At 42.1% G+C, this 18211-nt stretch overlaps 1 protein-coding gene across 1 annotated transcript in view; it reads right to left on the reverse strand.

Annotated features, from left to right (window-relative positions):
- The window catches only part of cdh13 (cadherin 13, H-cadherin (heart)), a 244259-nt gene that overhangs the window by 68839 nt on the left and 157209 nt on the right, over window positions 1–18211 (reverse strand). The window contains exon 9 of the mRNA XM_070971981.1: window positions 579–719. Within this exon, the coding sequence (XP_070828082.1) occupies window positions 579–719 (141 nt within the window). The remainder of the gene's footprint in view (window positions 1–578; window positions 720–18211) is intronic.

An 18211-nucleotide genomic window follows, 5' to 3' on the forward strand; every position in this document is an offset into this window, starting at 1 on the left:
CTGTTTCACAATAGTTCAAAAAGAGAAACTGAGAGCGGCTGATTAGCAGATCTGACATGACTGTTGCTGTAGTGGTGGCAAACAATCAAAGCTTCCTCCATGTTTTGTCTTGGTAATTTCAGACTGAAGTACATTTGCACAGCACTGATTCCCTCTGTGAAACAATAAAGACATCTCACACCCACTGACTCTCTCCTTTTAATAGAAATACTGTCCTTTCTCACAAATTGACAACTGCATCTACTTTGCTGTACTTCAGATCAGTGATTCGCTGCTATCAGTGAACGTTTAACACCTCCTGCACAGGTGTTTCACATTAAGCAGTGACAGAGCGCTGAATGTCAAACATCTGCAATGGAAGTGTTGAGTGTCACTGATTGAAAGAACGGAAAAGCCATTATTATAAATTTGCATGTGAGCCATTACTGTGCAGTTACCACAGCTCCACAATGATCCACCTCTACATCTGATCTGCCACGCGGCTGTTTTTTGAAGACTGGCTTTGGCAGTTTACTCGCATAAAGGCTGCACATGCACGTGACACAGCAAAGAGAGAAACACAAAGGGATGTTGCTCACCAGTGGATGAGTGAACTCAGGGGCGTGGTCGTTCTTGTCTGTGATGGTAATGGTAGCCGTGGCTGTTCCTGTTAGGCCGACCTCACTTCCTGCCATGTCCTTGGCCACAATCTCTAACTCATATGTTGTGGTTGGCAGTGTCTGGAAAACAAGTACGCAGTGATGCAGAGTTAAAAAAGCTGAAATATATATGGGCACAGAAGATAAAAGAAAAAGTTACTATAGTGTCTGGGGAGAAAGAAACAACGAGAATAATGGAGGAAGGACTTTAGACAGAAGGCTACCAAGAAAACATGTGGACAGCAAAAAAGTGTAAAGCAGTTTAAAGGCAGAGCAGTTATATCACTTTCAGACAATGAAAGACAAACAAGGTCATACAGTAGCTTCTGCATCAGGGAGGACTGCATTCACTCAAGTCACAGTGAAATACCCTCAGTGATTAGCAGAATCTATTTGAGAGGTGAATCATGGAAAAATCATTATTAGATGAATTATTTGCCAAGTGAGCGATTAATCCGCCTAAAGCAAAAGCTAACACTTAACACAGTGTTTAACTCTACTGTAAGATCCTCGAGCTTAAAAGCTCTTATAGCAGTCCACTGGAGGCTTGAATCTACCATCAACTGACTGGAGAACGGCTGAAAATAAAAACACATCATGGTGTAAATGTGCGCCCTCACCCTCACATAGCGGTGTTAAAAGCTCTGGTAAACACTGGCCACATCTCTCAGGAAATGTGAGGAATTCACATTTTGAAATTCATACATGGAAGAAGAGATAGCGTGGTGAAAGAGAAGAAAAGGGTCTCTACAGCTATGCAGTATGGGATCAAAGTACGAGCATGCTATGTAAGGTTTTTGCTCATTCATTTTAAAAATCCCCAAGTGCTCCGAGCTGGTTTTTCCACACATCTCCCACAATGCTTTAGGGAATCTAAGATCAAGGTTTCTAGGCCCTGCCCAAGAAGAAGGAATTATTTTCCTCAACACAATCTGTAAAATCAGAGTGATTGTTCTGGGACTTTGCTGTGCTTTTAGAATCTTCACACCTGTTTCTGGTTATTTTTGTTGGTATTTGACTGTCGCAGATAAAAGAATGTGCTGAGGATTAATAAAACCCAATTTGAGCCCACGTCATTCATGCTTACAACACAATCTGACCTCGATTACAAAGCAACTTTCCCAACGTGCAAATCTCCAGATTAGATATGCGATTCATTTACTGGCCTTCTTCCTAGCAGACTATATAAAACTTGGGATAAACATACAGTAGCTCACACAGCAACAGGATGGCATTCATAATGATCATAACAGCAATAATCATCTGTTACCATAATTCGTGTATAATAGAAATGTTGACTCCGGCGTACAAATAACAGGAGGTGGGGGCTGGTAAAGCCAACATTTATTTATCCTCTGCAGTGTTTTCTCCCTACTGGGGGTGTTAACTGTCACATGCTTAATAAACTCCATCCATCTGTCTCCCTGAAAATGCTGCTGGAGCTCCCTCCTGCATTGTAGATTCACCTCTGAGTGCATGTACACCTCTCATCAACCCCTGGTACAAAACACAGAGGAGGGATGCACATGAACACAGTGCAATGCACGCTCATACACGCACAAAGACAAACAAAACCAAACAAAAAAACACATGCTGCGCGGGAATTCCTTTCCTTTCCCTTTTCCTTGCTTTTTGTCGATCAGACAGGCTTTTCATTAGACCCTTGTTGAACACTACAACGCCTATAGGAGGGCATTAAGTGCCAGCTGATGGACACTAAGGTACTGCTCCAGCTGAGGCTGTTACTGTGTAGTTACTTTAGCCAACTGTGCAGGCTCATTGTAAAAGTGCTTTGTTAGCCGCTGAGACATTCATTTCAATTTGAGGTCAGTGTTACAGCATCACATGGTTGGATTTAAGCAGTAACACCAGCATTAAAAGAGCAGCTCTCATTCATGCCAGCTCATGGTTGGCAATGATAAACGCTAGTTCAAAACTGTTTAGAATATTCATCTTCTTCAATCATATTTGTACACCAGACACGCTCTGACGGCCCTAAACCCACCAGTGCGTTTGCATCATTTTCTCTTCCTCATCGTGTCTCTACATCTTTTACATTTATTCATGGTGGACAGTCAGCCACATTATTGTTAATGATATTGTTTATCGCCAAAGAGCTGTGACCCAATATCCCCTCACGCTGTGCACAAATTCTCTGCTCGGCGTCAAACTGAGCAGCAGTGGCAGCTGTCGGTGTGCGTTCTACTTTTACCTGTTCTCATCATAGACAGACAGATAGATGGATAGATGGATAGTGCTCTAATCAATCTAATCTGAGGCAGGCAGGGGGAGATCAAACGATCAATGGCTGGACACCTTGAGGCTCGTTTTAATTATCACCTCAGCTAGAACTTACACACAGTGAGAGATGATTCACTGAAATGACGTATCGAGGTCAGGAACTACATAGTGTATGGTCAAAATCTTGAGTGTACTCACCAAATTTTTATTTCAAGAACACGAGCGGTTCTTTGAACGGGAAACAGGTGTCACAGAGCGTTCAGTCTCCTGCCTGTGCCTGTTCGCCTGTGATTGTTTTGCTTTTAAAGAGACTGCCTAAAAGCAGTGAACTGTGTGAGTTTCCCCTGCTCACTTAGTGATTTGCAGCAGCTTATATTCTGTGAGACTTTAAACACCAAGCTGAACTTTGAACTGCGCGGCTACTTATCTGTCTCTGCCAAGTCTGCGTTTAAAGTCGGTAAAGGTAATCTCTGTGTACTGGTGGTATTGCATTTGGTTTCTAAACACACCTGTTAGTCCCTCCATCATCCACACAGACCTCAGCATGCCAAGTGGCATGTATAAATACATAAAACATATTCACATGTCTCCTTGGAGCAGTCGTTTCAGTGTCACCTGCCAAAAATCGGTTTGTTTGGGTAGAGGTGAACACAGCAATCGCGCTTGGATGCGAGACAAAACAATCGAGCCAAGATTGGTTGAACCCCGGCGCAGCCTGTTTATGGCGTGAATCACCAGAACTAAAATGCAACAATCTATCATTTTATCTCATGAATCAGCAACATGTAAATGAGCTGCATGTGCGAATACAATACCAAATGAACTAAAAACATGATTCAGTGCCTCTAACTGTCTGTTCTTATTTACAGAGGCTAGTATCTCCTCCTGTTGTAAACTCCTTCCATTCAGCTGCTCCTCATAAGACGTGGAAAGAGCAAGACAATAAACAGGTGTTTCTATTAATGGTTTGTCTCACATAGTGGCTGACAGGGGTGTCCCTCACAACCAAAGCTTGCTCAATCAAACACTGTGCAGGCAGATGGTGCTCCATGGACCTGTGAGTTTATTAAACGCATGCACACAATCACACATGAAGACGCACACACACACACACCTGCACGCAGATGCACACTTCTGCCCTCCACCTGGAGAGGAGAAGGGCCCTGGGATACCTGCAGTCTCAGTGGTGTCTAAATACATTGAGAGTGGCCTCCTCTGGCGACTGACAATGTCTTAATGAGTATTTCCCGAGTCTCAACTCAATTATAAACTCCCTGGCAGTACCTGGCTGAGAAAAGATGTTCAAATTCACTCTGGGCAAGAGTTACAGCAATGGGGAATTATTCCCTCCAGTTGTCTGAAAACTTCTACTGGCACAGCATGAGATACTCCTCTCAGTCAGCCCCTTCATTTTTCAGCTCCTTGTTAATTTGTCTGGAAACACCTGATTAAACTTTTGTGAGTAGAAATACTGATATAGTCAGTAGGAAAAGTAACTTTTGGGCTATTTCTCTTGTGGGCTTAAGTAGACTAAATCAAATTAATGGTGGTGTGTTTCAGTATTTAAAGCATTGGTTGTCAACCTACACTCTCTCTATGTCTTTCCATACTGTCAATACGTTTTTCAGCTAAATGGCTCCAGTAATTTCTCTTTATACGACAGGAGTAGTCCAGAAAGGATCAATTTTAATCAAGGATTAATATACAACATGATCAATCGTATTGATCCATTATTGTTGTAAATGGAGGATTTGAAGGTAGTTGTAATCTAATAAAATGGGTATTCAAGTTTTGTCCAATGTTTGATTGATCAGTTTGATTACTTTGTTGTTTGGCATGTTTGCCACATTAATATACATCGATATCAACATGGAAACAAGGCACAGCAGTGCTTTGAACTAAATTTGAATGCCAGCAAGCCAACATGCACACAGTAACACTGCTAACATGCAAGTGGTTTGCATTGTTTAATTAATGATTAATGTTTTTCAATAATCTACTGCTGCTTTAGATGAACTTGCGATCTGTCTGAAACGTCAGTGTGCATATTTGCACACTCATTCCAGCTTTAATCCAACAACTGACACACAGATGCTCTCTCAGTCATGATGCAGTCTTGCACACTACACAACACACCCACTTTACCACATGACACACCCCCAGAGATTTAACTAATCAAATCATTTTTGTCAGGTTACAGAGGGTCACAGTGGCGCAGATACAGGACATGACTCTTAACTGGGGTGTCACGGTTCCTGAACTCTCTCCACCTACAGCTAACCTTTCCTTGGGTGTATCATGCAGCTACTTCGTGTCTGCAGATAAACCTACTTGAAGTGTAGCACAGGAACAGAACTGCTGCATTTAAAATTTTTGTCTAATTGTACATTGATTCACTTTTAATGTTGACTGACGTTGATGCTGTCTCGTCATTGTCACGGAAAAGAGAAGCTTGTTGAGGAACGTATTTCATCTGTTTTGTTAATGAAATTAACGCTACTGAACACAAAGTACAGCTGTGACTGATGGGAATATCATTAGTTTTGCAGGGATTTGGTCATAAACCAAGGTATTGGATGAATTACGTGGCTGCACGGTGGCGCAGCAGGTAGTGCGCGTGCCTCACAGCAAGAAGGTTGCCGGTTTGATCCCCGGGTCGGGCCTTTCTGTGTGAAGTTTGCATGTTCTTCCCGTGCATGCGTGGGTTCTCTCCGGGCACTCCGGCTTCCTCCCACAGACCAAAAACATGCTCATTAGGTTAATTGGTGACTCTAGGTGTTAGTGTGAGCCCCCCGAAACCCTGAAAGGGATAGGCGGTATAGAAAATGGATGGATGAATTACAGATTGACCTGATAATGACCTGATAAGCATGAATCTCAGGTGAGTGTGGGCGTGGCTGGCAGGTGAGTGAGAGTGGAAAGGTACTGACAGCACAGAGAGGACAAGTCAGCAGGTAAGACACTGAAAGGTACTTTGACAGAAAGTAGCAGCAAAACTAGGAAGCCACGAGTGATTTCATCGAGCGGTCGTGTTTAGCAAAGCTGATGTGATGCTGAACAAAGGGCTAATGAAGCTGAGTGTACCTGACATGACAGGCCTTATTTCATGACATGACGCATCTGACTGGAGAATGACATTTCAGACCATCGCATTCTGCCTTGAAAGAATTTCATCAAAGCCCCTTGAGTGAGGACTGATCCCAGGCACAAAGCAAGGAGAAAGGAGAGGACGAGAGCAAGAAAGAGGAATGGAGAGGGAGAAGTGAGAAGAGGAAGAGAACAGAATGTGAGAGGAAGAGAGCAGCCTGACATCTGAGACACCACATTAACTCTCTGAATAGGTGTGATATTATAATCAAAATGGCAGCGGGTTCTTTGTTCTCCTCCGGACCCTCACTAGTGCTCACTCTCAGCACTAAACCATTCGGCATTCTTCAGGCCACTTTTCAAATGCTTACAGAAATGATGACAGACATAAAAAGGCTTAGCAGAGAAATGTAACCCAAAGAAAACCCACTAGTGACAGTATTTCTAAAAGAACAACATTATTCCTCTCAACTTTTTTTTTTTTACCGTGGAGAGCTTTTTGCTAAAAATTCAGATCCTGCCTTTTGTCCTTGACATTGGAACATGTCGTTGTATCACTGCTGAACTGCGTGTTTGGAGGCCTCCAAAATGGGTATGTTCAGTCTTAAATCATGTTAGATTTTCATTGTTTCGTTTGAGGATACTAAAATGAATACACATAAACGTATGCTTTTCTGGATGCAAGGTTGGCATCACCTTTATGAGCCTGTTGGGATTGTTCCCTCTGGTCTTTCCATCCATCATTGTCAAAGCCCATTCGCAGTCTATCACTCGATATCCCTGTGAGGAGCGGGAACTGTTAAACTAATATTTCTGAAGCTGTGGGACTGAAAGCTTTAGGCGTGTTCCCTCGCAGCATTGCTTACAGGACAGCTTCGTGGGAGGATGCTCACATTTTCTAGTTAGCACTAAAGAACAGCTGAGGCGGGTTTTTGCAGGTATTTGGTGATTAAACAAACTATTGGACAAATACAAATTTTGACCTGATGATGGTAATAATTGAAAAGTCATGGGGATCAGCAAATAATCTTCAAGGGGACATGAGTTCCTGTGGCAAATTTCAAGCAATCCAGTAGTTGTTAAGACATTTCATTCCAAACTACAAACGTCAACCTCATGGTGGTGGGTAGGGTACAAATTCTGGGAACTATTACGTACAGGCTGCCGGACAAACAGAAAATCTGAAGAGGCATTATTAGGGCATGATCCCCATGAAATTTATATTACATCAAAGAGCAATACTACTTTAATAAACCTCTTGTTTTTCCAAATGCTCAGAACTTTTAGTGGGGGCACTGCTGGACAGTAATGCAGGCAGCTCATTAGGTAGCTCATTGCATGCTGTCTGCAACTGGCTATGTGCTCAGTGGGCTGCCGGCCAGATTGTAAGAGAAAGACAGCAAGATCACATATCATCTGGAGTAAAACCAGTCTACAGTAACTTCAAAAATTCAACTCGTGTGCCTTTACAGGGGCTCAAATCTGGTACACAGCAGGTGTGTGTGAATGCGTGTGTGTTGGTGGCTGACATGAGCTTTGGTAACTCAGGTGCTCAAGCCACAGTGTGCATGTTTGACAGACATTATTAAAATGCTGGTGATGCTATCATGTCAGTGGAAAATACACGTCTGTTTGTCTTCATCATACATATTAATGTACTGATTTTTTTAATACCGTAATTAGATTCCAAACTCTCTCTCCCTCAAACATTTTAGCTCTACTTCACCTCACAGGTCGCCGGCAGCCTCCTGCTCTCCACCTCTATAGACACATGATTAATCACTTTGACACAAGTTAATTACAGTAGGATGGCAGCTGTGTGAGGCCCTTATCTGGGCCACTGCAACCTACGCAACTGATCTATTTCTTTCATCAGCTGCTTAGGCATGGTTAGCATTCACCCAGAGGACAGCGTAAGACACATACGATGGTGGTGTTGGGAGGGTGACGCATTGATAACAGTGTTTAATTTTAAGCTTTTTTTTCCTTTCTCCTTTCTTCTGTACAATTCAAAACAGGAATATTGATAACTGCTGCATTAAACCTCGATGGGCTGGGTCATCAAACATAACCTTTCAATGATTCAACTTTGACAGAATCCATATAGTTGGATATCATTAAAGAGAATTATTCTTAAGCCTTACATATACAGATCAGGAGGAGCGTGATGTAAAGGGTTATCAACCGTGAAATGGTCCCTGTCCACACCCGACATTACATTATGTTTTCTGTGTAATAGGTAGTGCATGTGCCTCACAGCAAGAAGGTCGCCGGTTTGATCCCCGGGCCGGGCAGGGCCTTTCTGTGTGAAGTTTGCATGTTCTTCCTGTGCATGCGTGGGTTCTCTCCGGGCACTCCGGCTTCCTCCCACAGACCAAAAACATGCTCATTAGGTTAATTGGTGAGTGTGAGTGTGAATGGTTGTCTGTCTTTGCATGTTGCCCTGCGATAGGCTGGCGACCGGTCCAGGGTGTACCCCGCCCCTCGCCCGTTGACAGCTGGGAAAGGCTCCAGCCCCCCCACAACCCCGAAAAGGGATAGTCAGGTATAGACAATGGATGGATGAAGTATATTTTCACTTTTAATAATGATTTTCATTATCATCAGTAAACTATTATGTTACATATAAAGATGTTCTATAATTATACATTGCTGGACCACAGCTGTCGTCTATCAGTTCAATAAAGATGTTGACTAACATACATAGCATACAGATTTTACCACTAGCCCGTTTACTGCACAGGGTTTACTTGACATTCCACTGGTAAATTCACAGACCATTATCTTGACTTCAGCCTCCATCACTTACAACTAACCTCACAGCATACAAATGAGAGAACAGTTAATCGACCATAAGAGCGAGCTTGGCTGATCCAGCCTTGATGCTAAACACACCAATACTGAGTTATATTGAAGGAGTGAATCCCTGCTGCTTGATTCTGTTTCCTTTGTTTGACAAAAAGCGTTTTTCATACTTTGTCGATCAGAACCAGAGATATTCCACCTACATCACTGTATAACACACTCACAGGAGGCACAGGAACATTAGCAGAGCAGCAGCGGCTCCAGTCCTCCATCTGAGGATGCATTCATTCACAGTATTGACTGTATGTCACCTGCATTTGGCAGCCCTCAGAGCCCAACACACAATCACTGTAAGTGGAACACCTCTGTTCTCAAGGCGAAGGGAAATCCAATCACATAAGTCTACAGAGTCAGACAAGAAAGAAAAAGAAGACTAAATAATTGATTAAAAAAAAAAACTCTGGTCACAAATATTAAGGTTAGAAGAGTGTGCACAAAAAGGGGAAGAAATGAAATCAGAGGATAGTACGGAGCCCCTGAAGTGCCACAAAGAAAAAAAAAAAAAAGACTATATTGCATGCACGAGATACTAAAATGTACGCACGAAATACTGAATCGAGTGCACGAGATACCAAAACATGCGCTCGAGATAGTCATTTCCCACGCTTTGACTTGTCCGTGCATACGGCTCTCCGTAGTGACCACTTCAGATGATCACAGTCACACACGCGACACATTGGAGAGAACTCAGCTAGTTAACTTTTATTTTCACCTCTGAATGTCCTATAATGACATTTTGTTGCTCTTGCCCTGAGACATGCGATGTGTTGCCGCCTGTCTGTCTAAATGAACGAGCTAATTAAATCGAGCGCACGATTTAGCTTAAACGTGCGCACGTTTTAGTATCTCAAGCGCACGAAATGTTTTTTTTTTTTTCTTGGTGGCACTAAAGGGGCTGCGTAGGATAGTAGAACACCAGAGGAAAGAAGTGTGGTAACTTTCTTCATACAACTAATGATCGCACTCAGTGTTGAAGCTTCAGCACTGTTCACACCCAAAGCATGCTGTTTAGTCTGTGCTTACTGAGTTTACATCTGTTTACATCTGTCTGGATCAGAGTTGACTCTCAGCTGTAGATGAGATTTGAAATCCTTTGAATTTGAATGTATATTGTATACCCTGTGAGCCAATCATGTTATGCCATCATTTAATATCTAATTTCATTTTTCTCATTCCATTTATTTCCTTTAAATCACATTTCTTTTCCTGAAGATCTAATTTCCAGCAACAACATAGAAAAGTAGAACCTTGCGTTCAAAAAGCACACAGCGGCAATCAAATGAGGGCAGGTGAGGGGAGCAAGTATGAATCTGAATACCTCAGCTAGACCTCGATGGCTTTGCCTTTAACACTCACGCTGTGAAACAGTTTAACCTGATTCGACCTGGAAATGTGAGAAAAGTCAACTTTGATTGTTGAGCTTAAGTTGAATCAACAACTGTTCAGCTACACTGAAAAACATCACAGTTAAATTTGCTTTTCATTGACTTTTTCTCATTTTGAAGAGACAGTTCTTCGTTTAACACACAGATATTACAGCTGTCTCTGCTGCTGTGTGCCAGAGTTAATGCAAAGGTGATGTGTGAGGCTGCTCTCAGTGGCCTTGTTAAATCAAAGGTGTCGGGGGTAGAGATACAATTCAACTCAGCATTTAAATCCAAGGAGGTCAGGTGGACTTGGTTGGTTATTAAATTCCAGTATGATGGTTTATGGTGTAAAATGTACTGAAACCGGCAGCTATTGGAGACTGATGGTCGTGTAGAACGATGGACAACAGAATGAGGATTCCATCATACCTACATCTGCCACATAGTATCATCAGGCATTCAGTATGAAAGCCTGAAAGTTTAGTTCAACACATTCTCACTCCCAACTCGTCACATACGGACACTAGAGGAAGGCTCCGCAGTCAAGTTAGCAATAATAATATGCAATGTCCGGTTAGGAGTGTCTGTTTAGACTTTCAAAATAAAGCTTGCTACAATAAAGAACATCTGGTTGATGCTGTGGAACAGTCACAGTTTAGGCAACAAACCTACTTGGTTAGGTTTAGAAAAGATCTTCAAACATAATTTAGAAGGAAGTCAATGTTCACTTTTGGTTTCACATGGCACAAGAACCCCTCTCTCCTGTGCTTGACCTAGCCAACCACCTCCACCTCCTCCACGAGAACTTTTCTCACTTTTGTGCTCATTAGTTTGACGTGTTGGAGGTGAGAAAGGGATACCTCTAACACGCAATTGCACAACCCTACAGGTTAAGAAATGATGGTGAAGGTCTACCCAGAGCCTTAAAAAGTGATGCCAAGGTGTTCTGACCAAGTGTCCATATGGGATGAGTTGTAAGTGAAAATGGGTTTCCCAGTATCATTTCATTCACTGACAGAGACTAAAAAGTAGTGAAATAATAGATTTTATGCATAAAAGGTTACTGTGTGGAAATATGTAAATGGGCCAAGATCCAAAATGACTAAAACATAATTTAATGGTTTGACAGAAGTGCAATGTCTAATATTCATTCAGGAAGTGAGCCCAAGGCTTAAAGACACAAGTTAATCATCTTAAATGCTTTTCAAATTTTGTTGAGCAGTGCTGTAAAGCTACCAAAAGCTACATATCCTCCAGCCCCTTATCTCCTGTAGCTCCTGATATTCAGTTAGATTTATCTGATCGAGGCACTGTCCACAAATCAGTGCAGAGACACAAACAGGCAGGTTTGGAGACTGCGGCCAATTACATCATGATAATCACAAAGAAGACTACAGTCTGGCTTTTAGGTGAGCCACTAGTAGTCTTACCAACGGCGAAGTAAATGAAAATTGGTTTGTTTGGCACAATTAGAAAAGCCGGTGACTGAAAAGAACTTGCCTGGCTGACGTTTTTCCTCTCGCTCTAATAGAAACACACTGTCATGTCGAGTTGACTTTATGTGTCCTGCAGCGTTTCAGCACACCTGAGCCTGAGAGGTTCACAGCCTTGATTCTCTGCAACAAGCAGCCTTGCTCCCTCTGCCATCTCTTTTAATAAAAATCCAGCTCAGACAAAATCATTGCAGCCAGGGGACTCTCTCCATAGACATGTGAAACCTTTTGTACAGGGACACTGACAGTCAGCCTCAGCTGTTAGTTCCCCCTCCCCCACACATTGTACAGACGCCTGTCTCGCTGCCTGGTACTGCTCTTTAGCTTGGCTCTTCAGCTACAGGTTGAAACATAATATTAACTGTTGTCTGCTGTACACTTCAAAACAATGTGGTCGTCCATCAGCTTGTTCGATGGAGATACCAGAGAAATCTTCCTCAACTTTTATTCTTTACTCAGAGCAGTGAAGCCCACTTTTCAGAATGACCTCCTTGAGCACATGTGGGTGGGAAGCTTGAAAGCACAAAAATTGCACCACTTTCTGGGTAATTTGACTTATGAAATGGCTCAGATTACTCACTCTGCAGCTAGAGGATACACTGCGGTTGTTCTTTTTCATGCATTGCGCTATGTGTAATGAGAGAATTTAATTGTTGAATCGGTAAGGTATTCCTTTAATATACGGGGCCAATTAACATAAATGATCAGAGGTAGATGCAGTACAGAAGAACTATGAGCAAGTGTTTGAATTCAAGTGCAGTTTATGGGTTAATTCTGCAGTTTATCATCTGCCAGTTAGCAGCAGAAGTATGAAAACATTGTTCTGAAAGAAGGTTTATTTAAATCTACAGTGTAAAATGTGTCCTTTTCTTTGAAAAGCTACACTGAGTACTATTTATGCAGAAACTGAAAAAGCCCTCGTTTTGACTGGCTGGCAACTTTGGGGAACTGTTTCTTCTACAGGTCTAAATGAAAGGAAAGATTTATCTCAAAAGGAGGACACCTTGAAGTGCTGAAATTCAAAGCTAAATTTTGGCACTAAAAATACAAGTCATCCTTTAGTTTACATGTGCATTTTTTCTTGATTGAATCATTTTAATAGGTTAAATTCAGATTACAGCTACAGCTACAGCTGTTGTAGATTTTGTAAGAATCAAATTTTCAGCAAATGTTTGCTAACAGGATTTCTATGATATTGTATCAGTGTTTGATTAAATCAAAACCGAGTTTGAAGTACGCTCCTTAGAGTTATACTGGAGCTAATCTAGTTTGCAAACAGCCACAACACACAGCATCACAAAAAAAGAAATTTAATGAGCTATTCTAACAGGATTACAGTGTCCCTGCCTTCCACAACAGGCAATCTATGTGCACAGTAAATACTAGTTTTGAAGTGTAGGCTTGACAAGTACAAGTGTCAGGCTACTATGATTCCACCTCTTCTCTACAGAGAACAAAATGAATAGTTCAAATGATTCTGCTGGAGAGAAACCATACAAAACAGTGAGCAATTGAACATGCATTCAAGTGAAACAAGTCCCAATTTTCCCCTACGGCTGATGCTCAAAGGACTGTCAAGTGGGCTCTGTAGTTCAATATTTCTCTCTTTCTTTTCTCTTTCTACTATCCTCTGACTCCATGCCTTCCCCTCTTTTATGCACGCTCTTCTAACCTAAGCGTTTGTGACTACAGTTGCAAGGATCAAAATTCTTCATCAATTATTTTGTCTTTTTCGCTTTCTTGTCTTTGTTTTTTGTTTATTTTGGAGACATATATGATTGGATTTTCTTTTCCCTTGAGAACAGTATGAATTCTTCAAAGCACAAATTGAGTAGGATGCCAGAAAGGCTCACAAGGATTTTGACCCATGCTGATTCACATATACCATTAATGGCAGTTTGTGTAGATTTTGTAGACACCGCCGGCCATGCTAGAGGCCTAGATAACCGGTGTACCTGTTGTGCTGATGGTGCAGTAAAATATGCATCACCTCCCAACTTACTCTCAACACTGTCAACCCTGGAAACGCTGACATGTTAATCCCACATACAGGACACATGTCTGAGCAGATTAAATTTGATTTCAGTGATATACTGCAACCAGCGCTGCTGAATAAGAGAGTTGCAATATTCCCATAGTCCTCTATTAGAGTTGTGAAATGTGCATTCAAAGTGTCTTCACTTACCTCTCATGCGTTTAATGATGGTATTTTGTTTAGCCATTTTCAATTAATGTTTATTATTTATTAATGTTTATTAACCCTAGCGAACATGAGCACCACTTCACTAGCTACCATATCCATATGTCTGTCTGTCCATCCATCCATCCATCCATCCATCCATCCATCCATCCATCCATCCATCCATCCATCCATCCATTGTCTATACCCCACTATCCCTTTCAGGGTCGCAGGGGGGCTGGAGCCTATCCAAGCTGTCATTGGGCGAGAGGCGGGGTACACCCTGAACCGGTCGCCAGTCGATCGCAGGGCAACATATACAGACAAACAACCATTCACACTTACACTTAAGGACAATTTTAGAGTCACCAATCAACCTAATGAGCATTTTTTTGGTCTGTGGGAGGAAGCCGGAGTGCCCGGAGAGAACCCACGCATGTATGGGAAGAACATGCAAACTTCACGCAGAGGTCGAACCGACAACCTTTTTGATGTGAGGCAGGCGCACTACCTGCTGCGCCACCGTGCCGCCCCTAACCATATGTCAGTTGACCTAAAATTAATTTCCATTGTTGGTGTTCAGTTGGCATACAAAGTTTATCCTCAGTAATTAGATTTTCTGTTAAAGGCGACACACCTGATTAAAAAAAAGAATAAAATTAGAAAATACAGCTTGCCTGTATCTGGCATTGTTGTTCCTTGGTTAATTCAGTCATTACACACCTTGTTTGTTAGACTATGCACCTGTGACGGGTGAAAAGATCAGCAGAATAAATGTGGATGATAACAGTAAAAAGAAAGTATAACTGCAGATAGCTAATTACTTGATATATATTTGTGCTGAGGAGCTGACGTGTGAAACCATGGGAGACTGACCTTTCAAGCCAGTTATCTACAAAGGATCCAAAAAGCAACAAGGTATGTATGTAACTGTCAGAACAGCTCTCTGTATCTTCAAAATAATTGATTAATAATCGATTAGAATGCCCAGATAGAATAATAGATTGCTTTAGTTTTAACTCAGTGTAACTGATAAACTGTATAAATGTTTTTAGGCTTCATAGAAACATTTTAAGAGTATTCAAACACCATATCCCACCAACAACAACCCCTCTCTCGCTTTCACATTTTGGTCGGTGTGTGTGTGTGTGTGTGTGTGTGTGTGTGTGTGTGTGTGTGTGTGTGTGTGTAGCTGCAGCTGAGGAGAATGAAACCTCCCAGGACTGCATGGCCTTGTGCTGACACCAGGTGGAATTGTATTCGTTGTCCCTTGCAGTCAAAACAGTCTCTCAGGCCAGCTGCTTGTGCAGGACCACAAAACTGAAGTTATATTTTTTAACAGCTGTCAGGTCAAATACAGTGGCGTACGGCTCGTGGTGACTAATAACAGTGAAACATTTCATTTTATTTCCCAGAAAACGTGGCATGTGAGGATGTCACAGAAATGAGAGAATGATTTCACACAGGTGATTCCAACTATCTCTGAAAAAAGCACAGAGAGCACTTTGAATGTTCAAAGCGCTCCCTAAGCAGAAGTGTACATGTGCTTCCTTTAGAGAAAGTTGAAATCACCACTGTGAGATCTCCGTCTCATCCGTCAGTCCCTTGCGGGTACAGAAATGTATACACCTCAAACTAGAATATCTCTCAGTAACTAGGGCAATTCTGCTGTGGAGTTGGAATCGCAGCCCAGCTTCAATTAGACTGATCAAACTTTTATATGTGCGCATAAAGATTTTGTTGCATGATTGTTGGACCAGCATCACTTCAATCATTTTATATTTACAAATTTTTTGACCTTTAATTTACATTATGTCAAGACACTTTTTTCTCTCTGTTTGGGGATGACAGAAAAGTGTCTATCGCGTGTTATCAATCATATGTTCATTCCTGAGGTCATAGTTAAAGGTGGTGTGACACTGAACTGAGGCTGACATTTCCTCATCAATTCTGTGGGACACAGGATTCCTGTGGGATTCCCACGGGATGGGAGTCAGTTTCACTGTTCATAACGTGACTGGAATGGGACAGGAAAAAAGTCAATGGGAGGCAGGACGAGGGATAATAATAGGTAAGGTCAGTTTTTATAGAGAAAATGCAATTCTAACATCAATAAATTCTATTCAAAATGCTTTATTTTGAAGATAATGCTCGCTCAACCTCAACTTAGTTCATAACCTTAACCTTAATCAATCCTTATGACAATTTATCTCACAGTTATGACTGCAGAGCTTCATTCAGCTCAAAATGATTGAAAACTCAGTGGAATGCAATGGGAAAGAGAGTCTGAGAGGACTGGTTATAGTGGGACAGAGAGTCTGAGAGGACTGGTTATAGTGGGACAGAGAGGCTGTGAGGACTGGTTATAGTGGGACAGAGAGGCTGAGAGGACTGGTTATAGTGGGACAGAGAGGCTGAGAGGACTGGTTATAGTGGGACAGAGAGGCTGTGAGGACTGGTTATAGTGGGACAGAGAGGCTGAGAGGACTGGTTATAGTGGGACAGAGAGGCTGTGAGGACTGGTTATAGTGGGGCTGAGAGGCTGTGAGGACTGGTTATAGTAGGACAGAGAGGCTGAGAGGACTGGTTATAGTAGGACAGAGAGGCTGAGAGGACTGGTTATAGTGGGACAGAGAGGCTGTGAGGACTGGTTATAGTGGGGCTGAGAGGCTGAGAGGACTGGTTATAGTGGGGCTGAGAGGCTGTGAGGACTGGTTATAGTAGGACAGAGAGGCTGAGAGGACTGGTTATAGTAGGACAGAGAGGCTGAGAGGACTGGTTATAGTGGGGCTGAGAGGCTGAGAGGACTGGTTATAGTGGGGCTGAGAGGCTGAGAGGACTGGTTATAGTGGGGCTGAGAGGACTGCTTGTTGTGTGTTTGTGGCTGCAGTCACTGTGGAGTTTGTATATCTCTGTTGTCTGCCATAGTGATGTGCTGTGCTTTTACAGTGGCAGTTATTTCATTTCTGTAGCTTAATTTGCTTTTTGCGCCTGCTGTGGTGTCCACAGCGCTTTTTATTTATTGGTCATCGTGTTTAATTGTCTGAGTTTTGTCCTCTTCCCTGTTTAATTCTAGTAAGGCTTTACAGAAGATGCCCATTGTATATTTATAACTGATAATCAGTGATATGTCCTGGCTGCAAAATCTTTCTATACAAATGGAATTTATTTTTGGTTTCAACATCTGGGCTCGGTGGCGTGATGTGATTGTCCCACTAGTGTTGGATTGACATTGAATTGTAGCCGAAAGGCCTTCTTCACTTTAACAGCAGCATCTTATGTCACAGGATGGGGTGGGATGGGATGGGAGGGGTGTTTCAAATTTTTCATCCTCCCTATTTATCAGGGAGACGGAATAATAGAAACACCTCTGAATATAATGCAGCTCAGTACAACACTGCCAACCAATTATGACCTTAATGCGAAAACATAAAATTAAATGAGCATCTCTATGACAGCGTTAAAAACCCCTGAACATGACAGGCAACATAAAAGCAGAGTTTATGGCTGAGCTGGTGTATTGTGTTACATCAGATTGTACAGGTATACCTAATAAAGTGGCCACTGAAGTGTAGATCTCTGCAGACCAAAGTCAAAGTTTCCTCTGTATGCTCCTCTGTGATATGTGCTCACTCAAAGCACTGAGATAAGCTGCACCTAAATTAGGACAAGTCTCAACAAAGATGGACCCACAGGATGCAGAATGGATGGTTTCTGTGTTGGTAATTTTGTTATTAGCTCGTCTGCTCGTCACCAGACCCGATCACAACTAGAAGGAACAGCTGAAATGCTGAAAGGGATTAAACTGTGATCCCTGATGGTGAGGAACACCTAACCCCAGTCAAACCCTTGTGACTGGAGGAAAGAGAAGTTTAGGTGTTGGGCTAACTTAAAGGTGTGCGGTTAGTTTTGGATTTATTGAGATGGGTCAATATGTGTTTGGGAACTATCCTTCAGCACATTGAGTTTGAAGTGAAACAATGATTAGAGGTTTAAAGCGCAGAGTTCATCTTTAGTCTGAAGGTGTTTTTTATTTGGTCATCAAAGTCAAAGCTCAGAACTACATGTGAGCATTTTATTTAGGTTAATAGGCACTTGTCTAATAACTTGTGGTCCTCTGAAATTGGCAGTCTATCTGGTTATAATTACTACATGGTTCAATTGATACATCTGAAAATACCCACAAATTTACTACTGCTGAGGTGGAAGAATGTAATGGCTGGTTTGAACGTTTGTCTGTCTTTCCTGGTCTGCTTTCTGCCATCTTTCTCTCCTGGCAGGAGGTTGAATAAGTTTCTTTGAAGACTGCCCATTCAAGGAAACACTTATCTACCCTATTTA

Source organism: Chaetodon trifascialis, chromosome 10 (genome assembly GCF_039877785.1).
Source record: "Chaetodon trifascialis isolate fChaTrf1 chromosome 10, fChaTrf1.hap1, whole genome shotgun sequence".
Lineage (NCBI taxonomy): Eukaryota > Metazoa > Chordata > Actinopteri > Chaetodontiformes > Chaetodontidae > Chaetodon > Chaetodon trifascialis.